At 41.7% G+C, this 20,927-nt stretch overlaps 1 protein-coding gene across 2 annotated transcripts; it reads left to right on the top strand.

Annotated features, from left to right (window-relative positions):
* The first annotated feature begins 1,351 nt into the window (after nt 1-1,351).
* LOC117746227 (casein kinase I-like) lies at nt 1,352-19,382 on the top strand. Of its 2 annotated transcripts, none has more exons than XM_034555214.1 (11): nt 1,352-1,476; nt 6,909-8,033; nt 8,299-8,368; nt 9,597-9,745; nt 9,844-10,078; nt 11,588-11,673; nt 11,779-11,863; nt 12,050-12,195; nt 13,022-13,102; nt 16,452-16,558; nt 18,219-19,382. In XM_034555214.1, exons 2-11 carry the CDS (start codon nt 7,707-7,709, stop codon nt 18,271-18,273), a joined length of 1,341 nt encoding a protein of 446 aa, XP_034411105.1. In that variant the 5' UTR covers nt 1,352-1,476; nt 6,909-7,706; the 3' UTR covers nt 18,274-19,382. The 2 variants fall into 2 exon arrangements, with proteins under 2 accessions (XP_034411105.1, XP_034411106.1); XM_034555215.1 differs by lacking the exon at nt 1,352-1,476 and adding an exon at nt 13,788-13,889 and having other exon boundaries at nt 7,828-8,033; nt 18,219-19,187.
* Nucleotides 19,383-20,927: the final 1,545 nt, after the last annotated feature.

The raw sequence follows: 20,927 nt of genomic DNA, 5'->3' as shown, positions 1-20,927 counted from the left end.
GCATGACTACTGCAATTCATGAGTTGTATCCACATGGCTGAATGCACTAAAGTTGCGGTGGATATTTTACAAAAAACGCCCTTCATATATATAACATATACAGTAACATTCCCATGATTTACATCAATGAGAATAAAGTAATGATAAGTTGAATAAACTACATGACACCACCTACATTCAATAATGTTGCTCATTAGGCTTCTGACATACATAGCGCAGAAATATATGCAGTCCACAAACTGACACATTTAAAAAAACATATGCTCTATATGAAACACATTGTAAATGAAACATTAAACTATGAAGTTGTGACCTTGAGTCTAAATACTGTTTGAGGGTGTTCACAACATGTCTTAATTAACATACTAAGGGGCCACCAGGCAATAATTTTTGCTGCTGGATCTCTATAGTCCATCTTAACCCATAATATGTGTTTTTATTTAGTGTCTCATCATATGCATATGCCGATCCAACCAGTAATACTAAACTGGCACATTAAATGTTTTTTGTGTGCCAAACAGCAAATTGATTAAACATGACAGTTTCTTTAAGAATATGCACCACGTAAGCACGGTGAAAATGTATGTCCAACAACTATTGTAGATTGTGACCAGTATTAGGATATAGCAGGACAAGCTTTAGTTGATACTGTATTTTAAAGGTGCAAAATCCCCAAAAAAGATGCAGTTACTCAAAGTACAAACCACCAGTTGACACACTGTGAACTAGACTTTATGGGCTCCTGGGGGCCCGGGGTCTCGGAGCAGTTGCCCACTTTGCCTGGTTGCTAGTCCAGCCTTGGTTCACATTCATATTAGGTGGCCAAGTTTTTACCTCGTGCCACGCCAAATGAGCATGTGATTTACTTGCTGAAGACCAAACTGAAGGCTAAACTGAAGGCTAACTGAAGGCTGCAGTAGGGGGGGCGCATCATCAGGGGGGGCAACCTGCTTGACGTTTGTTGCAAACAGTCTTCAACTTCTCTAAAAGATTAGAAACCAAATATTATTATTGTTATTATTATTATCATCGATATTGTTATTATTATATTATGAAATGTTGTATTTTTTCATTTAAAAATAAATGTGCTGGAGTAAAGAGCCGATGCAGCAATTGACTGCTGTCCAGATTGGATACACGTTTTTTTTAAACACACACAAACTATGAAAAAGCAAGAGCTGGTGAAAGTAAAACCAACTCAAATCAAAGTGTTCGTGACCCCCTCTCACGTACACTCACATCCGCGCACACAGATATTCTGTCGATATTCTTCAAAGCAGTTTACGCTCGCCCCTTCCGTTTGCTGCGTCGTACTTTTCTTCTACTACGCAAATTGCGCTATAGTCACTGGCGAGGCTTTTCAGCTGGTTAGCCAAACATCCACAGAAAAAGAGATGAGCAGGAAAACGAGACGAAGAAAATAAGAACAGTTTATTCAAAGCTAGACAAATAGCAAGATACATATACTCTGTTTAGGTACGTAATGTCCCTTTTCAACTTTGTAGAAATGTGTTCGTTAAATTAGCTTCCGTTTGCTACGTGTATGAATGACTATATGTATGGGCAGAAATTCTGCGTTAGCCAACATTGGCTAGTTAGCTGGTTGGCTACCATGTTAGCTAACGATTGAGTCTATTATCGGACTAGGTCTCGTTCCGACCACAGAGGCTAGTGAACGCTAGCTGGGTAGCGAGTTGTTAATGTGGTTCACACGCTATCGCATACACTGCTGCTCGTTACTGTTGTCCTTGTTGTATTCTCTGACATGACTTCGCTATTGCATTCTCTCCTCTCAGCGAGCTATTTCAAATTAGTTTCAATGAAGCTCAGGTTGTTAGGCTACACCGAGGCCAAACACTCACACTAACTACTGTGGCCTCCACCTAACTTCCTGCGTTACCCAACTTGATTGATAATGTGTCGTTGCTATTATATTTTCCACAATGGGCTCCCAGCCAACGTCGGGTAGCGATCGCAGACGCATAGTTAGCAGATTGAACAGACTCTGCTCCTCTGATGCTGGAATCTGCTACAGTCGTATCAGCTAGCGTTAGCTCCATTAGCAAACTCAAAGAGCTCATATCATGAACAGGGCTCTGTTCCAAATGTGGAAATATTGACAGCTCGCGACGATCTTCAACAAAACCGTGTTGTCCAGTCTCGGGTTGACTTGTCGTTCTCATGTGTCTGCTGGAGACATGAGGACGAGGTGGTGCAGCTGAGTGTGGGTGGTGAGACCAGGCCATGTTGCTACAGCTAGATTGTATTTCCCTTAACAATTCCATCGAGGACTATGTCCTGTGTGATATGATCAGATTGAATATTAAGATAACTGGCATGCACTCATTAGCTAGTTCCACTGTAAGGGGCCATTGATTCATCAAATGGACACACGTCAACAGGAATACACATTTATGAAATTGTAATAACGTAATTAACGCCAATACATATCGGGCAAGGTGGGCTGGAAATGTAAAGACAGCATTTAAACTAGAATTGTAGTCCCCATAGAGGAAACGTTATAGAATAAATTGTGAATGGGCATAAATGTATATTTACAGAAAGGAAGAGCATGCATTGTGTTTGATTTGGGCCCGCAATGTTATTTTGATTGCCATTTGCAGTAATGAATGAAATTCACTTTTTGTCCCATATGCACACAATTCATACAGCAAGCAAGTTGTGTGTTAGGTGCCGATACCAAGGCTCTGCACAGATGTTTTTATTCCAAGTTTCTAAATTGGCATATTTCAGAAACAGGTCCTGTGTGTCAGGTTTGTTTTCTTGTGGAGAAACTGTTGAATCGGTTGTCCCAGTAGCTTTTTAATTGGGGTTAGGTCTGTAGCCTGTGGACATGCTGTGTAGTGGATGCTATTGGGTGTGAGGCTGTAAGCAGGTTAGTGGGTGGAGTAAAATACTTTGCTTTCACTGTTCAGGTTGATGTTGTCAGATAGGAGGGCAACCAAAACATTGCTGACAAGGACTCTGTGTGGGATACCAGAATTGGTGTCTTGATATCAGTGCTTCACAAATACTATTGTCATTACCTATATAGCTTTAACATTTTTGAAAAAATCAAAATATTTGCCACTGTGGTTACCACTAGTTTTCAGTAAAGTTGTGGCATCCGAGGATTCCTAAAAAGTCTTTAAAGTATTAAAAAACCCTGAAAGTATATGTTAAGACATCATCAGAAAGGGGATGCACAGATAAAGTGCTGGGGTCAAAGACACGTTTAAACCTTAAAAATACTTAGTGTTTTATACCAAGCTATTTCATAACATATTTCCCAATTAAATGCATGATTTGATTTTTAAGGAGGTAATAGTAATGGGCAATAATTTTCAAGAGAGTTTGTTGAAAGATGTAAATATCAGGCACAGGCCAAAGCATACAAAACAACCAGCTTTAGTACAATAAGTACATTTTTACCAAAACAATATTTCAGCAAAAGCCCCTGCCATTTAGATTGTATTCAGGAAAGAGTTGCATACTCTTCTTTTAGCTGAGGCCAAAGATAGTGTGTGGGAGTGATGTTGCCTCTTGCTTTGAGCAGGCCTAACCCATTCTCATATATGGCCTATACAGTAGCATTGATTTTTTGCTGGGAGTTGCTCAATCTGACAGAGGCCTCTGTAGGAGGGAGAAAAAAAATGGTTTGACCTGCTGAAGCGGATGTAATTACAGACGTAGGACTGACTTCAGTCAGGGCAAAAGGCTGTTCGATGTTTTCTTGAAATCTGATTTTTAGCAAGACCTACAAACCTGTTTGCTCAATTTTGAGCGACCAAATGTTCTTATTTGTTAAACTCAGCTGAGCAGCGTTCCCACGTAATCAACCATTCTAGTTTTCTGTTGAGGCAGCTGCACTGGAGGTGATGTTTCTGTTGCACTCAGCTCAGAACTCTGTTAGAATCAATGTTTTCATAGAATGGAATTGCCATCAGTCTTTATTTTAACATGCATTTTTTAGTCACTGTTATTGGCTGCAAATATCCTGTGTGGTGCGCCTCTAGTAAAATCAGTTTGATGAATTCAGAACATCAATATCTAAATAGACTGTAATAGTAGTTTGTAAGACCACAGTGGTTTGTCACATGACGTATGCTGGGATTTCTTTCTATCAAAGTTAAGAAGCTGTATTGACTAAAGTAGAGATGTATTTGGGTAGCTGCAGACATTCACATGCATTGGGTTCACATGCGTGTTGCACGTCCTCACAGGGGTTTGGGGGTCATGTTATTTCTGTAAATGACATCAGAGGAGCTTTGACACACTGCGCATTGTCCGCTATCTCAGACATTTCCCCCTCCATCTCCTCCTCCTCCTCTCTATGACCTCCATTTTATCATCAGCAAAGAAGTGGTCAAAAATCCAATGGGCACTGAACTATTATAATGAAGTTGAACAACCTAAACGTGCCGCCATAAAAAGTTAATCTTTTGTAGTCGACCAGATATTCAGCCAACAAATATATTTATCAATTAAATTTAGGACACATTGCTTTTCACATAATAATACATTGTTATTAGGGCGCAGCGGTAAAAGTTGCCTGGTCAACCATTTGAAGAAATTGGCAACCAATTCTTAGCCTTTAGTTTCCAGATATTTTAAAATGAATATTCAATTGTTAGAAGAAAAAGCAGTACAGAGGCTGTGTCTGCCTCATGGAGAGGAGTCGAGGAAGTATCCTATAGATAACTTTTTCTACTCAGCCATTTCTCATCCTTTCAAAGCAAGTAACGGGAATAAATAGAAACGGGCGTCTGACAAAGTGGCACGCTGAACAGTGCTGCATTGCTCGGGTCCGGTTAGCACACGGTGCTATGGACCTAATGCACAAATATAGATATTCTAATAGTTCAAACTTTTCTGTTTTTTTTAAAGAAGAATATTTGCATTTTTGTCATTTATGGCCACTTGAGATACCCACAATCCAAGACTTAAGTGCTGAAGGGCCAATGGATCTGTGTTGACAATAAGCACAAAGACCAACATTGTAAAGGAAGAGAACGGATGAACAAACAACCAGAGACTTGCTGGATTCATTTTTTAGGGATCTGTGAAGAACAACAACTGGTGCACTCCTGCCATTTGGTTTCCCCAAAACTGAGGGTGCACACGTTACCTGATAACACTTTACATTTAAATTCTGTAAAGTATCAGATAAAACGCAAACATTTTGTTTGGGTTCTGTAATAGAGATGTTATTCTTCGTTACTTTTTCATGTTTGAGCTGACATATAATGGCATAGTATCTTAATTACTAAATATTATAGGTGAATAAAATTAGCATCCATATTTTCAGTGATTTATTTTTTTCTGTTAAAATTGTCTTGCAACAAAGTATTGTGAGGCTGAACCAAAACCCCAGCAAAGCCACAATGTAGAGTTGGATGAGATGGATGTGAGCTATGCTCTCTACCTTGTGGTGGGGCAGCTGCAGCTCAGAGAGGGATTGGGTCATCTGAATGTGAATTAGTTTAGTGGGCAGGTGGCACTCTGCCATCGGTGTATGAATGTGTGTGAATGAAGACCGGTAGTGTAAAGAACTTCACTATATACATGCAAGTCCATTCTTGATGGACATTTACTTTTGATTGGCAGATAAGGATTTGACTTTATCTGCAGCAAATATATCAGCAATAATGGCCCAGCAGTTATATATATTATATATATTCAGCACAAAAAGTTGAAGATAAGAAACCTGCAGGTATGTACCGTAATATCTCTGACTTGTTGTTTTTAGAAACAAAAAATGTGTTTGTTTAGTTTAATGACAACTTGTTGACAACTTGTTGACCTGCTCTCTGGCCTGCCTAAATATCCCTGAATTCCTTATCGCCTTCATGAAGTTTTGGCACTTCTGCAATTTTCTTTGCTAATTATCTATTTCTATTTATTTCTATTTCGACATAATCTGAGGTCATCCCTTGCAGTAAAATGTGATATTAATGTGAAGATCTAAGGCTTGCAGAATAAATGTAGTATTCTTTTAAATAAGCCAGTTCATAGGCTACAGAAGCAATTTGTCAATTTACTGAAATACTTCAGGAAGCCCAACAATGATGACTCTGATTTGTCTCAAAGTACGCATGTAATAAAAACCGATAACAATTCTGAAAACCAGACACTGGTAATGGTTTTCTACAGTGTGTCAGGGTTTGAGCCATAGCTAACATGGCCCCGTCGTCTCGGGGGCAATAGAACATTTTCCTGATAAGTCAACATTGTGAATAACAAATCTGTGTGGTAATTAGCAGAAGGAGAGCTAGGTGATGTTAGCTGTTAGCTATTAGCAGCCTATGAGCATCACAGTCTTGCTTGGCTAAATTCTCAACTGTGGGTCAGTGGTAGAGCAGGGTCGTCCTTCAATCCTTCAAGGAACGGCGGTTCGATCCCCAGTTCTGCTAGCCCATGTCGATGTGTCCTTGGGCAAGAGCTCCCGTAGCTGTGCCTACGGTGTATGAATGTTAGTTTCCCCTGATGGGCAGGTAGCACCTTAGCTCCTCCCATCAGTGTATGAATGGGTGAATGATGTCCTGTAGTGTTAAAGAGCTTTGAGTGGTCGAAAGACTAGAAAGTACAGTCCATTTACCACAAATAACAGAGCTAACATACAGACGTTGTATTGAGTTACATTATGATGAGTTCAAGCTCCTTTCAGTAAAAAAATGTATTGGGCGAAGGTAAATTATCATGTTATTATGATGTGTTCAAATGTAACAAAAGATTGTATGTTTTCTTTTTACCGGGGTATTGCATTGGGTATCAAGAATGTTCCTGGTCTTGGTATGGACTACTACATTTCTGGTATTGTGACATACAAAGTACTGTGCTACACTTTAAGTATTAAAATATGGTTTACATTTGATAAAATAATGTCATGTTTTTTATGATTCTTTCAGGTTGTGCGTTGAAACTTCATCACAACGCATTCCAAACACCTGGTGTTCTGACAGTGGACAAGTACACAGGGCCAGCGTTCATACGATCAAATGCTCTAAAACCAACTAACCTATGGCAATAAATCACAAGCCTAAAGTATTTAGTCAAGAAAGGGGAACCTTTGAAAGACCTTTCTACCTCTAAACACTTTCTGCAGTCGAAGTCTGTTCTAAAGTGGGGTGCATGGGTGTTGTGCTGACGGCAGGCTGTTGTCATGGTGGACTGGTTTGTCTGAGCCTGAAGCTAGCGTAGCTTCCCAGTTTCATATAGCATGTTAGCATATGGCTAGCCACGTATGGTGACTGACCAGGCCATTATATTTTTCCCCTCCATCACCATCTCTGGCCCCCTTCAAGGGGGTATAAACTAGTTGGTAGTGGTGCCCCCTTACCCTGTCATCTTTTCATTTCTCTTTCATTTAGTCATCTATCCACCCCGCCCTAAAATCATCAACTTTTGCTTTCTTTCACTCTCATCAGCACTCATCACTTTCTCTTGGTACTAAGCACTCTTTCGCTTTTTTCTAACTCGGCTCCAGTTTTTTATTATAGCCACTTCTATTCTTTGAATTCATCTCACGTCTGTCCCACTTCAGCTTCAGTTACCCAAGCTCCATCCCTGCCCAATTTAAGTCTCATTTTGGCCAAGCCTAGCCCACCCTGTCGTCTGACAGCGAAGCTGCTAGGCAGTTGTTTTGGTAGTTGTTTTTGGTTGATGGAATCGGCTTAACCGTGGAGAGACCAGGCTACCACAAACTGATGGACTTTGACAAGCGAGGAGTAGGGGGAGGAGGAGGAGGAGGAGCTGGAGCTGGAGCTGGAGCTGGAGCTGGAGCTGGAGCTGGAGGAGGAGGAGGTGGAGGTGGAGGAGGAGGAGGAGGGAAGGCAGAGACAGAGGAGGGGAAAAGGATGCCTGGGAAGACGGGCAGTCGATCAGGGCACGGTGGTCGGGGTACCAGCTCCAACTCCGGGGTTCTGATGGTCGGGCCAAACTTCCGCGTCGGAAAGAAGATCGGCTGTGGGAACTTTGGAGAGCTGCGACTGGGAAAGAACCTGTATACCAATGAATACGTGGCTATCAAACTGGTAAAATAATTTGTCTCTAGTTTATAGTATCAGTGTAATAGTAATAGTGAGGATAACAATTATTAATCCATATTTCAGATTATAACAATTAGCACTTTAAAGGGACAGAAAGCTGTTTCATATTGTACTCAAAGCATTACATTCACAACATTTGGGTTTGATTGCCCTGAAAAGATGTGTATTATGAATTGTATATTATGAATTTAATTTCATCTATTGTGTGACAAAATAATGATTCTAATTCAAACGAAATCCTCCTTTGTAGGAGCCGATCAAGTCACGGGCGCCACAGCTCCACCTAGAATATCGCTTCTACAAACAGCTGGGAAGTTCAGGTGAGGAGCACTGGGGCTTTCTGCTGTGAGAATCAGCATTGTGATGTGACCAAATATTATATTGAAGTTGGCGGTCTGCAGCATCAACACTAATGCCAACTAGCAAATAAGACTTTTTAAAGTTGTGTTTGTTTACATAATTCTCAAAGAGCAGCGCTATGTTAGTCTCATTTTCTGCTTATTATTCCTGTTTTTTGCCCAATTTGGAATAACTGCTTCCCGATGCAATGCAGACTTTGGGAGGATGTCAGCAGCCATTTCCTGCTTCACACTTTGTTTCCACTGTAACACGTGGGAGGTTCATGTTATCCCCCATTGTGCCGACAAACCAGTGTGTGTCAAGACCACCGAATGGGTTTCCAACCTGACAAATTAATGACTGACCGAGCCAGAAGAATAAGTCTCTTGTGCACCACATAAAGTAGAATACAACACAGTCACAGTATTAAGTAAGGCCAGGTATTGGGAAAAACTAATTGATGGCCCTATTTTTGTGCACCGCCGCTAAATTATCATTAATACCTTCTGCTCTCATGTTTCACCGAGTGCGGTGGAGCCTCAGACTCCCATTCAGTTGAAACTGATTGGTGATGCGGTTTTGCCCTCATTTGTCTTGGTGAAGAATGCTGTGGTGATGTAACGTAGCACTTCACCGGCCTGAAGCAGCCTTTCAACAACCAATACAATGGAAGAAAATAGTCTTGAAGCACATGAATTGGCTTCTGTTTGTGGTTAGAAAACCGGTCTTTATTTAGCCACGTAACTTATGTGTCCAGCTGAACTCAAGAATGATCAGATTTGCCTTTTGAAGGTCAAGGTCACTTTGACCCCTCATCCGTTCCATTCTTGTAATATCTCGAGTGCCTTATGCAAAGTTAGCACAGACATCCACCTGGACACAAATTAACCCAGTAGATTTTCGTGATAGTCACTTTTATTTGATCTGATATTTTGGACATACATGGACAACTTGACTGGTTGGCCGAGGCATATACTCGAGAGGCGGTAATCCTAGTTTTATGATGGAGGATGAATTTAAAAGTCTTGCAGCCAAAGAAAAGAAACTGCTCCTTCGTCTGGTGGTACGGCAGCACATACATCTGTATCAACAGGCGGTTGCTGGGATATTAACTTTTAATATTTTCGTGCACTGCGAAGGCACCTCACTGATCAATGTCTGGATTTTATACGTAAATGTGTTCTGACTATCCTTTATCTGTTCATCCAGAGGGCGTACCGCAGGTGTTTTACTTTGGACCATGTGGGAAATACAATGCTATGGTTCTGGAGCTACTGGGACCAAGCTTAGAAGATCTGTTCGACCTCTGTGACCGGACCTTCTCTCTAAAAACTGTACTTATGATAGCCATACAACTGGTAAACACATACAAACTATACTTTTTAAAATGTTAAAAACACTTAAGTTTAGTGTTTGATTACTTAGCTGTGCACCTTTGCCCTGTCCTTTCCCTTAGATAACCCGTATGGAGTTTGTCCACACCAGAAGCTTGATCTATCGAGACGTGAAGCCTGAGAACTTCCTGGTGGGCCGACCCGGCTCCAAACGGCAACACACCATCCACATCATAGACTTTGGCCTGGCGAAGGAATACATAGACCCAGAGACCAAGAAACACATCCCATACCGAGAACACAAGAGTCTGACTGGAACTGCAAGATATATGAGCATCAATACACATCTGGGGAAAGGTGAGACATGTGCACACATATACAACTCTTAACGCAATCACAGTAACATTAGCTGTGTCTGGCTCCTGCAGCAGCACCAGCGATCTACTGAAAGTATGGTGTCAAGAAGTTTGACCTAATTCATTTAAGCAGGGGCACAAGTGATTCTCTTTTCAAGGCATTGTAGCCAAAAGAGCGCATGTTGTTTTCTTTGTAAAATCCCTCACACCGAGGGCATGTTGATGCACGTCACGGCAAGATGCAAGACAGAGGCACATGGCAAAGGCCATTAATCTATGAAATATCAAATAATGGTGAGAAATCTTTGCTAAAGCCGGCCCCTTGAATGCAGACTGGCCAATCATAGCGGAGCATCGTCCAGCTCAGACCAGTCTGACAACTTTCCTGCTCTGCTCCATAGACTCTTATCAATGGTTCCGGATGCTCTTCATATATATATATATATATATATATATAAGTATAGAAGTATTTGAGCGCATCATTGACTAGCGTTAGCACTTCTATGCTACGTTAGCTTCTGAAGGTATACTGAATGTGTACACATGATGTTTTTGCTTTTTAATGATTGCAACAGTGAATAAAGAGGAACAGAGTTGTTCACTTCATTTTCTTCAGTCTCCATCAGCAGGTGATGAGGTGGTTCACTTCCACACTGATCTGTAGCTTCAGCTTCTAGCTTTATCTTCTGAACCTGTTTGTCATCCTGAAGATATCCTTCAAACACATTTTCTAAACCCTTCTGTCTGCTTCTCTCTGAAATTGCTTTTTATCATTTTCTCAAAATGTGATACTATTCATTCAGGGAGTGCAGTTAGTGACAGTGTGGACTCCAAATTAGCTCAGACAGCTTGACTGTGTGGCAGTTGGAGAAGGGGCTTAACGAAGGGTCAACAGGAGGGAAAAAGACACAACCTCCAGGTCTGAAAAGTGAAGCCAATGCGGAAGTGTCTAAAACTTCAGGATGCGACTCCTCTAGATGCAAAAAGTGTATTACCTCAGTAAACATTGTAAATATGAGTCTTCTTCAATACGGCATGATGTACATTTTGTAGATAATGTCAGTCAAACCAATGGGTGACGATTAGACCTTGAAGACTGGATGTTGATAATATTTAAAAAGGAAAGACTAGGACAGCACTCCAATTCGACTTTTTAATCTTGTCTCATGTTCGTGGATTCATACACGCTCAAGAAGGGCATTTTGCCCAAAAGGTCCATTGAGAGTGGTGTTCTAGCCTCTCCTTTTTTTATCCTAACCCCAAGGTGACATCTTCATATATTTGTTTTGTCAGTCATTCACCAAGGTCAGTCAGGCATTAATTTATTATAAAGGAAAAATACAAGTCCACACATTTTAGGAGCCGAAAGCAGAAAATGAGTTAAATAGCTGAAAACATGAATGGATCCTCCAAATTGTAAGGGACAGTAGTGTCAGAACTGTCCTAATCTCACTCAGTCGTGTTGAGATTGAGAGGAATTGAAGCCTTCTGTTGTGGTTCTGTGTTTCAGAGCAAAGCAGGCGGGATGACCTGGAAGCTCTGGGCCACATGTTCATGTACTTCCTGCGAGGCAGCCTCCCCTGGCAGGGACTCAAGGTGAGGAGGCAGTTGAGCAACCATCCAGTGTGTTAGTCAGTCCAGTCATCTTTGTTTAATTGGTCCTTCATTACTAATATCTTTAAATGTCTCTCTCTTCACCAGGCTGACACTCTGAAAGAGCGTTATCAGAAGATAGGAGACACTAAGAGAGACACGCCCATAGAGGTCCTCTGTGAAAGCTTCCCAGGTTCGTAAACACACACACACACACACACACACACACACACACACACACACACACTCTTCAAACAAAGTCAGCGTTCCTGTGCAGTGGTTGCATTTATGATCAGGCAAGCATATGTTGATCTAATCTTGTGTGTGTGTGTGTGTGTGTGTGTGTGTGGCTCCGGTGCCTGTGCGTATGCAACAGAAGAGATGGCCACCTACCTGCGGTACGTGCGTCGGCTGGACTTCTTCGAGAAGCCAGATTACGACTATCTGAGGAAACTCTTTACGGACCTCTTTGACAGAAATGGATACATCTTCGACTACCAGTACGACTGGACTGGGAAGCCACTGGTGAGTGTGTGTGTGGTCTGAGCTGAACGTACAGCTGTGTTTAGAGCAGGGTCAGGGTTCAAACAGTGAAGCATATTCATTTGGATGAACTGCAAGTAGTCATAGGGTGCATCCCAAGTCTCTCATTTGATACTTCAGTGAAGACTGATTCAACTCAAGTGTATCACTTCTAAATCTCATTTTTATTCGTTTTCTGATTCAGCATCTAGTTGAGAATCTGCGTCCTCAACTAGATGCTGACAAAAGGACACAAACAACTTTTTTTCCTTTTAGAAATACAATGAATTAAAGTCAGAGATAGCTAGATGAATCGGTCAGCAAGAAACACTTTGTACATCATTTACCATCATTTCCATTCAGAAATAATTTCCGCCATGACGTTGTTGCCTCACGTGACGCTATTGAGAAAAAGGGCGTCTCATTTCTCTAAAAACACGTTTCCTCGTTCCCTTCCTCCTCGCATGGTTGCCTTGCGTCTCTCTCCGCAGGTGGGAGGGACAAAGACACAACTTTAAGAGACTTGGGATGCACCCAAGTTCTTATTGTCTCTTATCTCTAGAAAGACACTTCCTCCTCCTTCTGCACGCTTCTAATCTGAATAGACTCACTTTGAGTGACAGATAACGTGAGCGTTGAGGTTTTGAGTGGTACATTCAGCATCACGCATAGAGGCTACTTTTTAATGTCTGAATGGGCAGGGTTCCTCGTGTGCAGCAACATTATCATTTAGATTAATAATAGTGAGTCCACATAAAGAAACGTCTTGCATTCAAATGTGCATTTCCTCACTCTGATCCCATGTTGACCCGACTTCATGTGTGTTTAGCCCACTCCTATAGGTCCGGTGGCCAGTGAGACTCCACTTCAGACAAGCAACCGAGAGAAAGCGCCGCAGACCAAAAACCAGGTACACACAATCATACCAATATTAACATTCTGAAGACCCCCCCCCAGTCCTGAATCCTGATTCCGGGACACCCTTAATATTATTCTTTGCATTCAATTGTGTCTATGTTATGTGAGCAGATATTTCCAACCCATTCTACACAGGTACAAATGAGTTTCCCAATCAATATCTTTACATATTTTACGGTGAGGTGAAATGCACATCAGTCCAGGCTTACAAAGGTTGCTATGTGGGTCTTAACGCCGCCCAAAAATCTGGTTTGAGGCAGGTGAGGTTGAGGAAACCCAGAAGGTAGACCACCTCCTTCCCCGTTTGCATGGGGCTTCCACTCGTGGACAGCCTCCTGTGCACTTCACTGTAATGCACACTTGAGTGCTCACCCGCTTGTTGCTCCTCCACCAAATACTGACTCTGAACTCACTATTTCTTTTCTCTTTCCTCATTCCTTCCTCTGCTCCTCACCCCGCCACTCCTCTTTTCCATTTGCCCTGTGTTCTCACTTCACCCTCACCTTACTGCTTCTTCCGTTTTCTCTTTTCACCCCTGTCTCCGCCCCTTTCTATGGCGTGCCTCCTCTTCTATCTTATCTGACGTTTTCACCTTTCCCCTTCCACCACCTCCTCCTCCTCCTCCCTCCCTCCCTCCCTTCTCGTTCCTCCTGCGATCGGCTTCCTGTCTCCTCTAGTCTCCAGAAGGGAAAGGCAGTGAGTCGCAGCCCACTCCAGTGACCAATCGAGAGCTGCTGGGCTCCCATCTCACTGCTGATAGGCTGGGCGGGTCCGTCCAGGTACTGAGAGGAAGGGTTAGCTCTGATGGCTTCTTGTCTGTCTGCCTACCTGTCTATCTGTCTGCCTGCATGACCTTCTCCGAGACGGAGAAGGGCCGACCTCTAGGCTGTTTCCTCACAACCTCAATAATCTATTTTACTAGAGATTCTAAATGAATGCATCCACCCTTGCAATAGTTTGCAAGGTACAGACAGTCCTAGCTTCTCTATGGACTGAACAGAAAGTGATGTAGGCTGAGTATAAGGTATAAGAGGCTTGCTTTCACATTGTGCTGAACCAACAATGGAACATTAGCAGAAGTTAAGTTGATAGTGATTGCTGAGATCATGTGAGTTGGTGTGTAAACTCCTGCCTTTTGTTCTGTTCTATCCAGGCACACAAATGTAGCTCAATACCCGTCGTTGCTCTTCTTTGATTCTATGGCTTTAAACGAGCGGTGCCTGGTATGCTATCAAACCACAGTTCAGAGGGAAATGTGGTGTTACGGAGTTGGTGTTTATTGAGAATGTGCACGTGACATCATCCCTGTCTAAACACTAGAAGTACAACGGGTCCTAAAACTCCAAGTTTGCATCGGATCAGTACAAAAGAATAACTTTTAGATCCCTGATCAAAATATGTTGCCATTGATACTAATTGTTGATTAATGATGATCCATGGTAACAGATACAGATCATACAGATCCCTTTTGTTGTTTGATTATAGCAGCTGGTCTACAAGGACTAGACTATTTATTTTCTCCACCGTTCAAAAGATTATTATCAACAATTCAAAATGCTTTTACTTTGTTTAAGTCATCTATAGGGTTTGTTCTTCCTAAAAACACACAATTCAAATGATATGGAAATATAAGACTGTATTGTTATGGATTAAAACAAATCTTGTCATTAGTAGTGTTATAATCTGCTTAGAGCTAGTGTAAACAGCTCATAATTCATCTCTGATATCTATTTATGTTGTTGTGAAAACATGTCCTTCAAACTACTGTATTTTTTTAATTAATAATCAACACTACATTTGACTAGATGACATGAGAACACATCACGATAACGTTCTAATTTACATTGGCCCAATACTCCTCTCTGAACTGAGCCTGACTAATGGACCTGTTGGTTAGCCGTTAGCGGTGCTCCTAATGTTACCAGCTCTGAACACTGATTGGTTGTTTACAATTGAACATTATCGGGGATCAGAAACTAGAAAAACATAAATGAAGTCCTAATCACAAATCTATTGAATATTGGAGGATAAAGGTCATCAGTAAAACTATATTTTCTTAACGTTATACTGTAATTAATCTGCGGTTCACATGCGTGCCAAACCGTGAGGGGGTCAGTACGGATCACAGATGGACTGGTTACCCCACGACTACACGTATTGGGATTCAATGCATTCTGAGGCACTAGTCGTTTCCCTGTCAGCTGATGTTGGCTGCACCAGATGAAGGCGCTCAGGCTTTCTTCTCCAGAGGTGGTGTTCATGCCTCATGTACGGTCACTAACTGTTTACATGCACAAAACGTTCTGCTTTTTTACCCTCATTCAGAAAAAGACAATATTGCTACTCTGTTGTTAACATGGCTAATGAAAATGAATTATCCACTAATGTTCCTTTTTTATATGGCGTGCATAACCTACTTTGATTAACTATTATCTAAATATGGAAAAAAGGAACAACTGTGCCCTTTTGCTTGTTTGCGTCTGAGGCTTTCCAGCTGCTGTTGGACGGACCTCCAAAGTCTTTCATAATGTAAAGAAGTAGCTGTGTTTCTCCCTCCGACCAGAGAGGTTGGGCATGTACAACAGTGTAGCCGTAAAGCGCTCATTCCAACGGAAACGCAACAAGTCTTAGTTTCAGGTGATATCATACATCAGTATTCATGAATATGCAGTAAAAGGTAAGAAACCTTCAGGAGAGCAACAGGAGGATCCCTCTCCCCGGATGGACAGAAGCAATAGATGTCATGTGTACAGAATTAATTATTTAAAAGCATGCTTGTGATATCAAAACGGCTGCTGTTAAGAGTGAAAACATTTTAAGGCCACAAAGTCATCATTGCTTTTTGTTATAAGTCATAAAACAGAGGTGTCGCTTTTGTTGTTGCATGGCAGCAAAATAAATGTTGACATTGCCTGTGCCTGTGGAGGTGTGACGCTTCCCTGGAGGCCACAGCTCTTATTCAATTTATGTTGTGTACCCCAAAATGACAAATTAGCTACAGAGGGCTTTACAATCTGTATGGACTGTTCAGACCACGTCACGTTAAGCCGGCTACATTTGAAAACCATCTTTTTCTTCTGTGGCTGGAGAGCAGGACAGAGATGGACGTCCGACCAGCTGAGGCTGAAGTTGAGAAGAACTTGACTTTGAGCTGCTTTTCTATTGTTTTGGTGCTACAGTGACAACTGACCCGAAAAGCATGTGGTTTTTACTCACAAACAACATTTTCAAATGTATCCGCCTTAGTGTGGACGTCATACAAGTCTTTTTAGTTTTTCCCCACCAGATAGGACGTTGGTGCGCCTGTACTCATCACGGTCTCCTCCATTTGTCACCTCCAGGTGATGAGTTCCACCAATGGGGAGCTAAATACAGACGACCCCACTGCAGGACACTCCAACGCACCAATCACAGCCAATGCAGAGGTGGAGGTGGCTGATGATACCAAGTAAGGACACACGCACACACACACACACACACACACACACACAAGGCCGTGGCTCATTAGTAGAGCGGGTCGATCCCCGGCTACACATTGTCAATGTATCCTTGAGCAAGACACTTGACCCCTAGTTGCTCCCGTAGCTCCTCCCATCAATGTATGAATGTTAGTCCTGATGGGCAGATGGTAGCTCCTCCCATCAATGTATGAATATTAGTCCTGATGGGCAGGTGGTACCTTGCATGGTAGCTCCTCCCATCAATGTATGAATGGGTGTGAATGGGTGAATAATGACAGGAAGTGTTAAAGCACTTTATTCATTAACCATTTGTACAAACAAGTTCTACTAGAATAGAGGTGTAGAGAAAGGCAACACCTGCAACTCTTCTTTGAACCATTTTGCAATTCCAGGTAAAATATAATTTTGATTAAACAGAAAGCAGGTAAGTTTGCTCTGACTTCCTGTGGCTCTGACTTCTTCTCCTCTCAAAAGCAGTGCTTCAGGAAGTGTTAACTTTGCACTAAAAGAAGCGCTTTCTGTTTTGTTTTTGTTTTTTGTAACATTTATTATTAGATCATATTTTTCCAACTAAGTCACGCCGAAGTAATTCAGTGAGCCCAGAAGAAAACCACTTAAATTGAGAGATCTATTGTGTGAAATAACGAGACATGGGACTGATCCGAGCCAAAATCGGTATTGGCTTCCAATACTGAGGGAATCGGATAGCGGACTGAGGAAACCGATACGTAATAATGGTGGAGAATGTTAGCCTGTTAGCTATGCTGGCTCCGAGGCCAGAACAACACATCGCTACCTAAGAGTTTCAGTCATTGGTGCAACCACGTGTTCTGGGTTGGTCAGCGCTCACGGGGCTCAGTCAGGACTCGCTCCAACGCTCAGCTGGAGTGCACAAACTGACACCTGCTGTTCAAACGGATGGTGAGAGTCTCAATAAGCCCTTCAGCATTCAGGCTACTGCTAGAGGGTATTAATAATCTAGCTGGTCGTACATGTACCGCCATGTACATTGTGGATATTTATTTACTTTGCACTTCTCTTTTCCTTTATGAAGGAGCTGTCGGTTTGCCGTTGCACGCCTCCTCATTTCAGGAGTTGCCATAACAAGTTGCCCGACCTTGACTGTTCAGATGAATAGCTTTGGAATACATTTCAATGTATTATTTGTTTGTTGTGCTCGGAGTTGCATCTGTATGGGCAGGTAGAGGATCCCATCACCCATAGTAGACCAAATCTAGTCACTCTAGTGTAGTTGTCAATATTTTCATTTGTATCTTATTTGATCAAGTGCATGCTGCAAACATGGGTACTGATTTGAATATTTAAAAAAGCATTATTGTTGCTGGTAATGGTTGGTAGACTCAGAACCCCCACAGCCAGTGTCCTGGCTGCAGCCGCCTCAGATGAATGAAGCACTATTAGTGTTCATTCTATCTCTATCTTTCTTCATTCATTGTACTACACAAACACAGTTTCATTCTTCTTATTTTAATCATCATCCTTATTGTTATTGCTTTGCTGCATGAGAGGTCCAACCAGAGTGTACACGTTTAATTCACAAAACTCGTCGTTGCTTCAAATACATGATGGCAAAAGAAAAAGTATTTGGAGGAGAGCAGTGTGTTAATGAAAGACGGTGTGTTGCAGGTGCTGCTGTTTCTTCAAGAGGAGGAAGAGGAAAGCTCTCCAGAGACACAAATGAAAACCAGAGGGGAGAGAGAAGCCCTGGTCCCTTTGTGGGTTCTCTCTGTCTCTTCCTCTTCATGTAACCCTCTCTTTCTCCCCCCCCCTCAGTCCCCCTCTGACCCTCCTTCCCTGCTGTTGGAGGTCCTGTAGTTTACCTTGAGTCGGCTGGACTGGCTGGGCCACCGGGCAGCAGGATATGTTTGCTAAGCTGATCTACTGGTTTCTACTGGTCTGGAATGACCGGACTGGCAGAGTGTTTGCGGTTCCACCTGGGAGCTTCAACCGTGGACTAGCTGCACCAGCGGTGGAGTCTTCTTGTATTTATGGTCACAAACTGAACTGAAACTGGATCAACCCAAACTGCTGGGGGGAACCAAGTGACTACACAAACAGTTGAGACTGTAAAAGGCAGATGATTGGCTTACAGACTGGATTCAGCTGGTTTACTGGCAGACAGGCTCCTTCTCTATTTTTAGTTTGTTTTGTTTATTTCTCCATTATTGACTGGAGAGAGTGTACTTCTGAGGAGATACAGAAGAGAGGACAACAAAAAAGATGGGAATCAATGAGACTGCCGGACCACACGTGCACACAAAACAAACACACACACACAGATATGTACAAACACGCTGCACACGTTCTCGAGCTCATCACAAAGAGACTTCATGGACAGAATGATGCAGCTCTCGCATATAGTCTATAACGTTTTTATTCTCTAGGGTCAAAGGAAGACACCGTGGGCGGCTTGGTCTATTTCCTGCAACAGACTGGGCTCAGTGTTCTTCTCAAACACATTCACCCTCAGAGGAGGAACCTCACAACCACCAGAATCAAAAGTTTAAAAAGATGTTTATGTGAAAACTATGCTTTTTTTCTGTTTTAATTTGTAACTAAAAAAAACTGTCTACAATTTGGAACCTGTGTTTTTATTTTCTGTCTTTATGCATTCAAAAAGTTTGTGTTTTGTAGCTTGGAGTGTGTTCCTCAAAATGTTTGTTTTTTTATAACTTGTAATTTTAATTTTCTGTTTTATTTCTTCCTCTTTCTCTCTGGGTTGGAAGATGGAAAGCCGGATAACTCCATTAAAAAAACAACCAAACAAAATAAAAGCTGATCTTTATTTAAGGGAATTGTTTCAGTATTTGATGTTTGATACATGTGCCTACGATGGATCATTTTAAAGCTTTATCCGAGACGTGTTGTTGGTCCCTTCTTGTGTAGATTGCAGTTGCCTCGCTTAAGAACAAATTATTGCCACACCAGAAACACCTGGAACGAGTGTCACGCTCAATGTCAGTGTCTTTAAAGTTGTCATATTAAACCCCTTTACCCAAATACATAATGAAAGTCATGGATGTTCTAAGCGCCTACAGCCGTGATTGTGAGGCTCCTTCAGTCACTGTCAAGGGAACCAAATTGTAGAATGGATTAATAATTGAGACAGAAAGTTGTTTTCTTGTAGTTTTCTGTCTCCAGTTTGTTGAACAATTCAATGGAATGAAATGGTGATTCAGGCTGATTGTCTGGTGAAGGGTATGTGGGCTGTTGCTCTGCTAGTGTGCACACGCTACGCTCAAGCTATGCAGATCCCCATCTTAGTTTAGGGTGTTAGCATGCTAACAGTTGCCGGCGTTCCAATGGGCAGTAAACAAGACCTGATGATGGTGCCACGACACCCGGTTGTTGTGAATGGATGTCATTCTGGATTCTTCTGCCCTCCTAGATGTTGTGGAAGATGCTGCGGGTCTTGGCCTCCTGGCTTCATCTTCTTTGTAACGCTTCTCCAAATCCAATCCCGGTCATCTCCCTTTATTCTCTGGACCATTTGGAAATGAGAGTTGTTAATACTTTGAAAAGAATTGCACTATTACCAAGTAAATATTAATAACAATGGGCAACCAATCCATGTTTCTTTCTGCCATCTTTGTTTTTCTGGCATATCAGTTAGCTCAGTAGGACATATAAATCCTTTGTATGTGTAGTGGCCATTTGTCCAATAAATCAAAAACAAACATAAATCAAATTGCCACTGACGCACCGTGGGTTTGTGGTTTACGCAGCCAAAAGAAAGCATTGTCCATTCAGGATTCCGTTTTTCTGATAATTTATTTAACTAAACAAAACAAACAAACCAAAGAACAAAGGAACTCCTAACGCTGCCTCTCCTGCACTGGTAAAAACCCATAGGCCTACCCAGGTGCATGCTGGTCCTGTACCTGCCTACTCCTACATATAACCACAGGTGCCCACAGTGTTACCCAATTAATGAACAAATGAACCACCAAAAGACTAAATATATCTAGACAACAACAATAAAGAATTAAACTAAACTAAAAACTATCACAAGAAAAAAGCTATTCTAATATATCAAAACATCTAACCTAAATAAGCAAACAACCTGAATGATTAACAATACTACTTGTCAATAAAACAACTAAATACTAATATCAATTAAATAGCTCCAACATTCCGGCCCCTAATTGTGCATACAATCACAATTACATACTATTCTCAAACGGAGCTATTCCTGCAACATACAATTCAATGGCAAACTAGGAAATATTAGGGACTATTCTATGTGCCATGCATTTAACCTTAAGTGAATCTTCTTGATGAACCTACAAAAAGAAAAATGAGAGAAAATAGAGGTAGAGAATGATAGAGGTAGAG

Source organism: Cyclopterus lumpus, chromosome 17 (genome assembly GCF_009769545.1).
Source record: "Cyclopterus lumpus isolate fCycLum1 chromosome 17, fCycLum1.pri, whole genome shotgun sequence".
NCBI lineage: Eukaryota > Metazoa > Chordata > Actinopteri > Perciformes > Cyclopteridae > Cyclopterus > Cyclopterus lumpus.
Note: the sequence above shows the minus strand (reverse complement) of the source record. Positions and strands in the feature narration are given on the sequence as shown.

Excerpts from the sequence above, each read along its gene's own strand:
- LOC117746227 (XM_034555214.1), top strand. The coding sequence starts at position 7,707 with ATGGACTTTGACAAGCGAGGAGTAGGGGGAGGAGGAGGAGGAGGAGCT. Across the intron at positions 8,034-8,298 it reads AATACGTGGCTATCAAACTG|GAGCCGATCAAGTCACGGGC; the intron begins GTAAAATAATTT and ends CCTCCTTTGTAG. Across the intron at positions 13,103-16,451 it reads CGCCGCAGACCAAAAACCAG|GTGATGAGTTCCACCAATGG; the intron begins GTACACACAATC and ends TGTCACCTCCAG.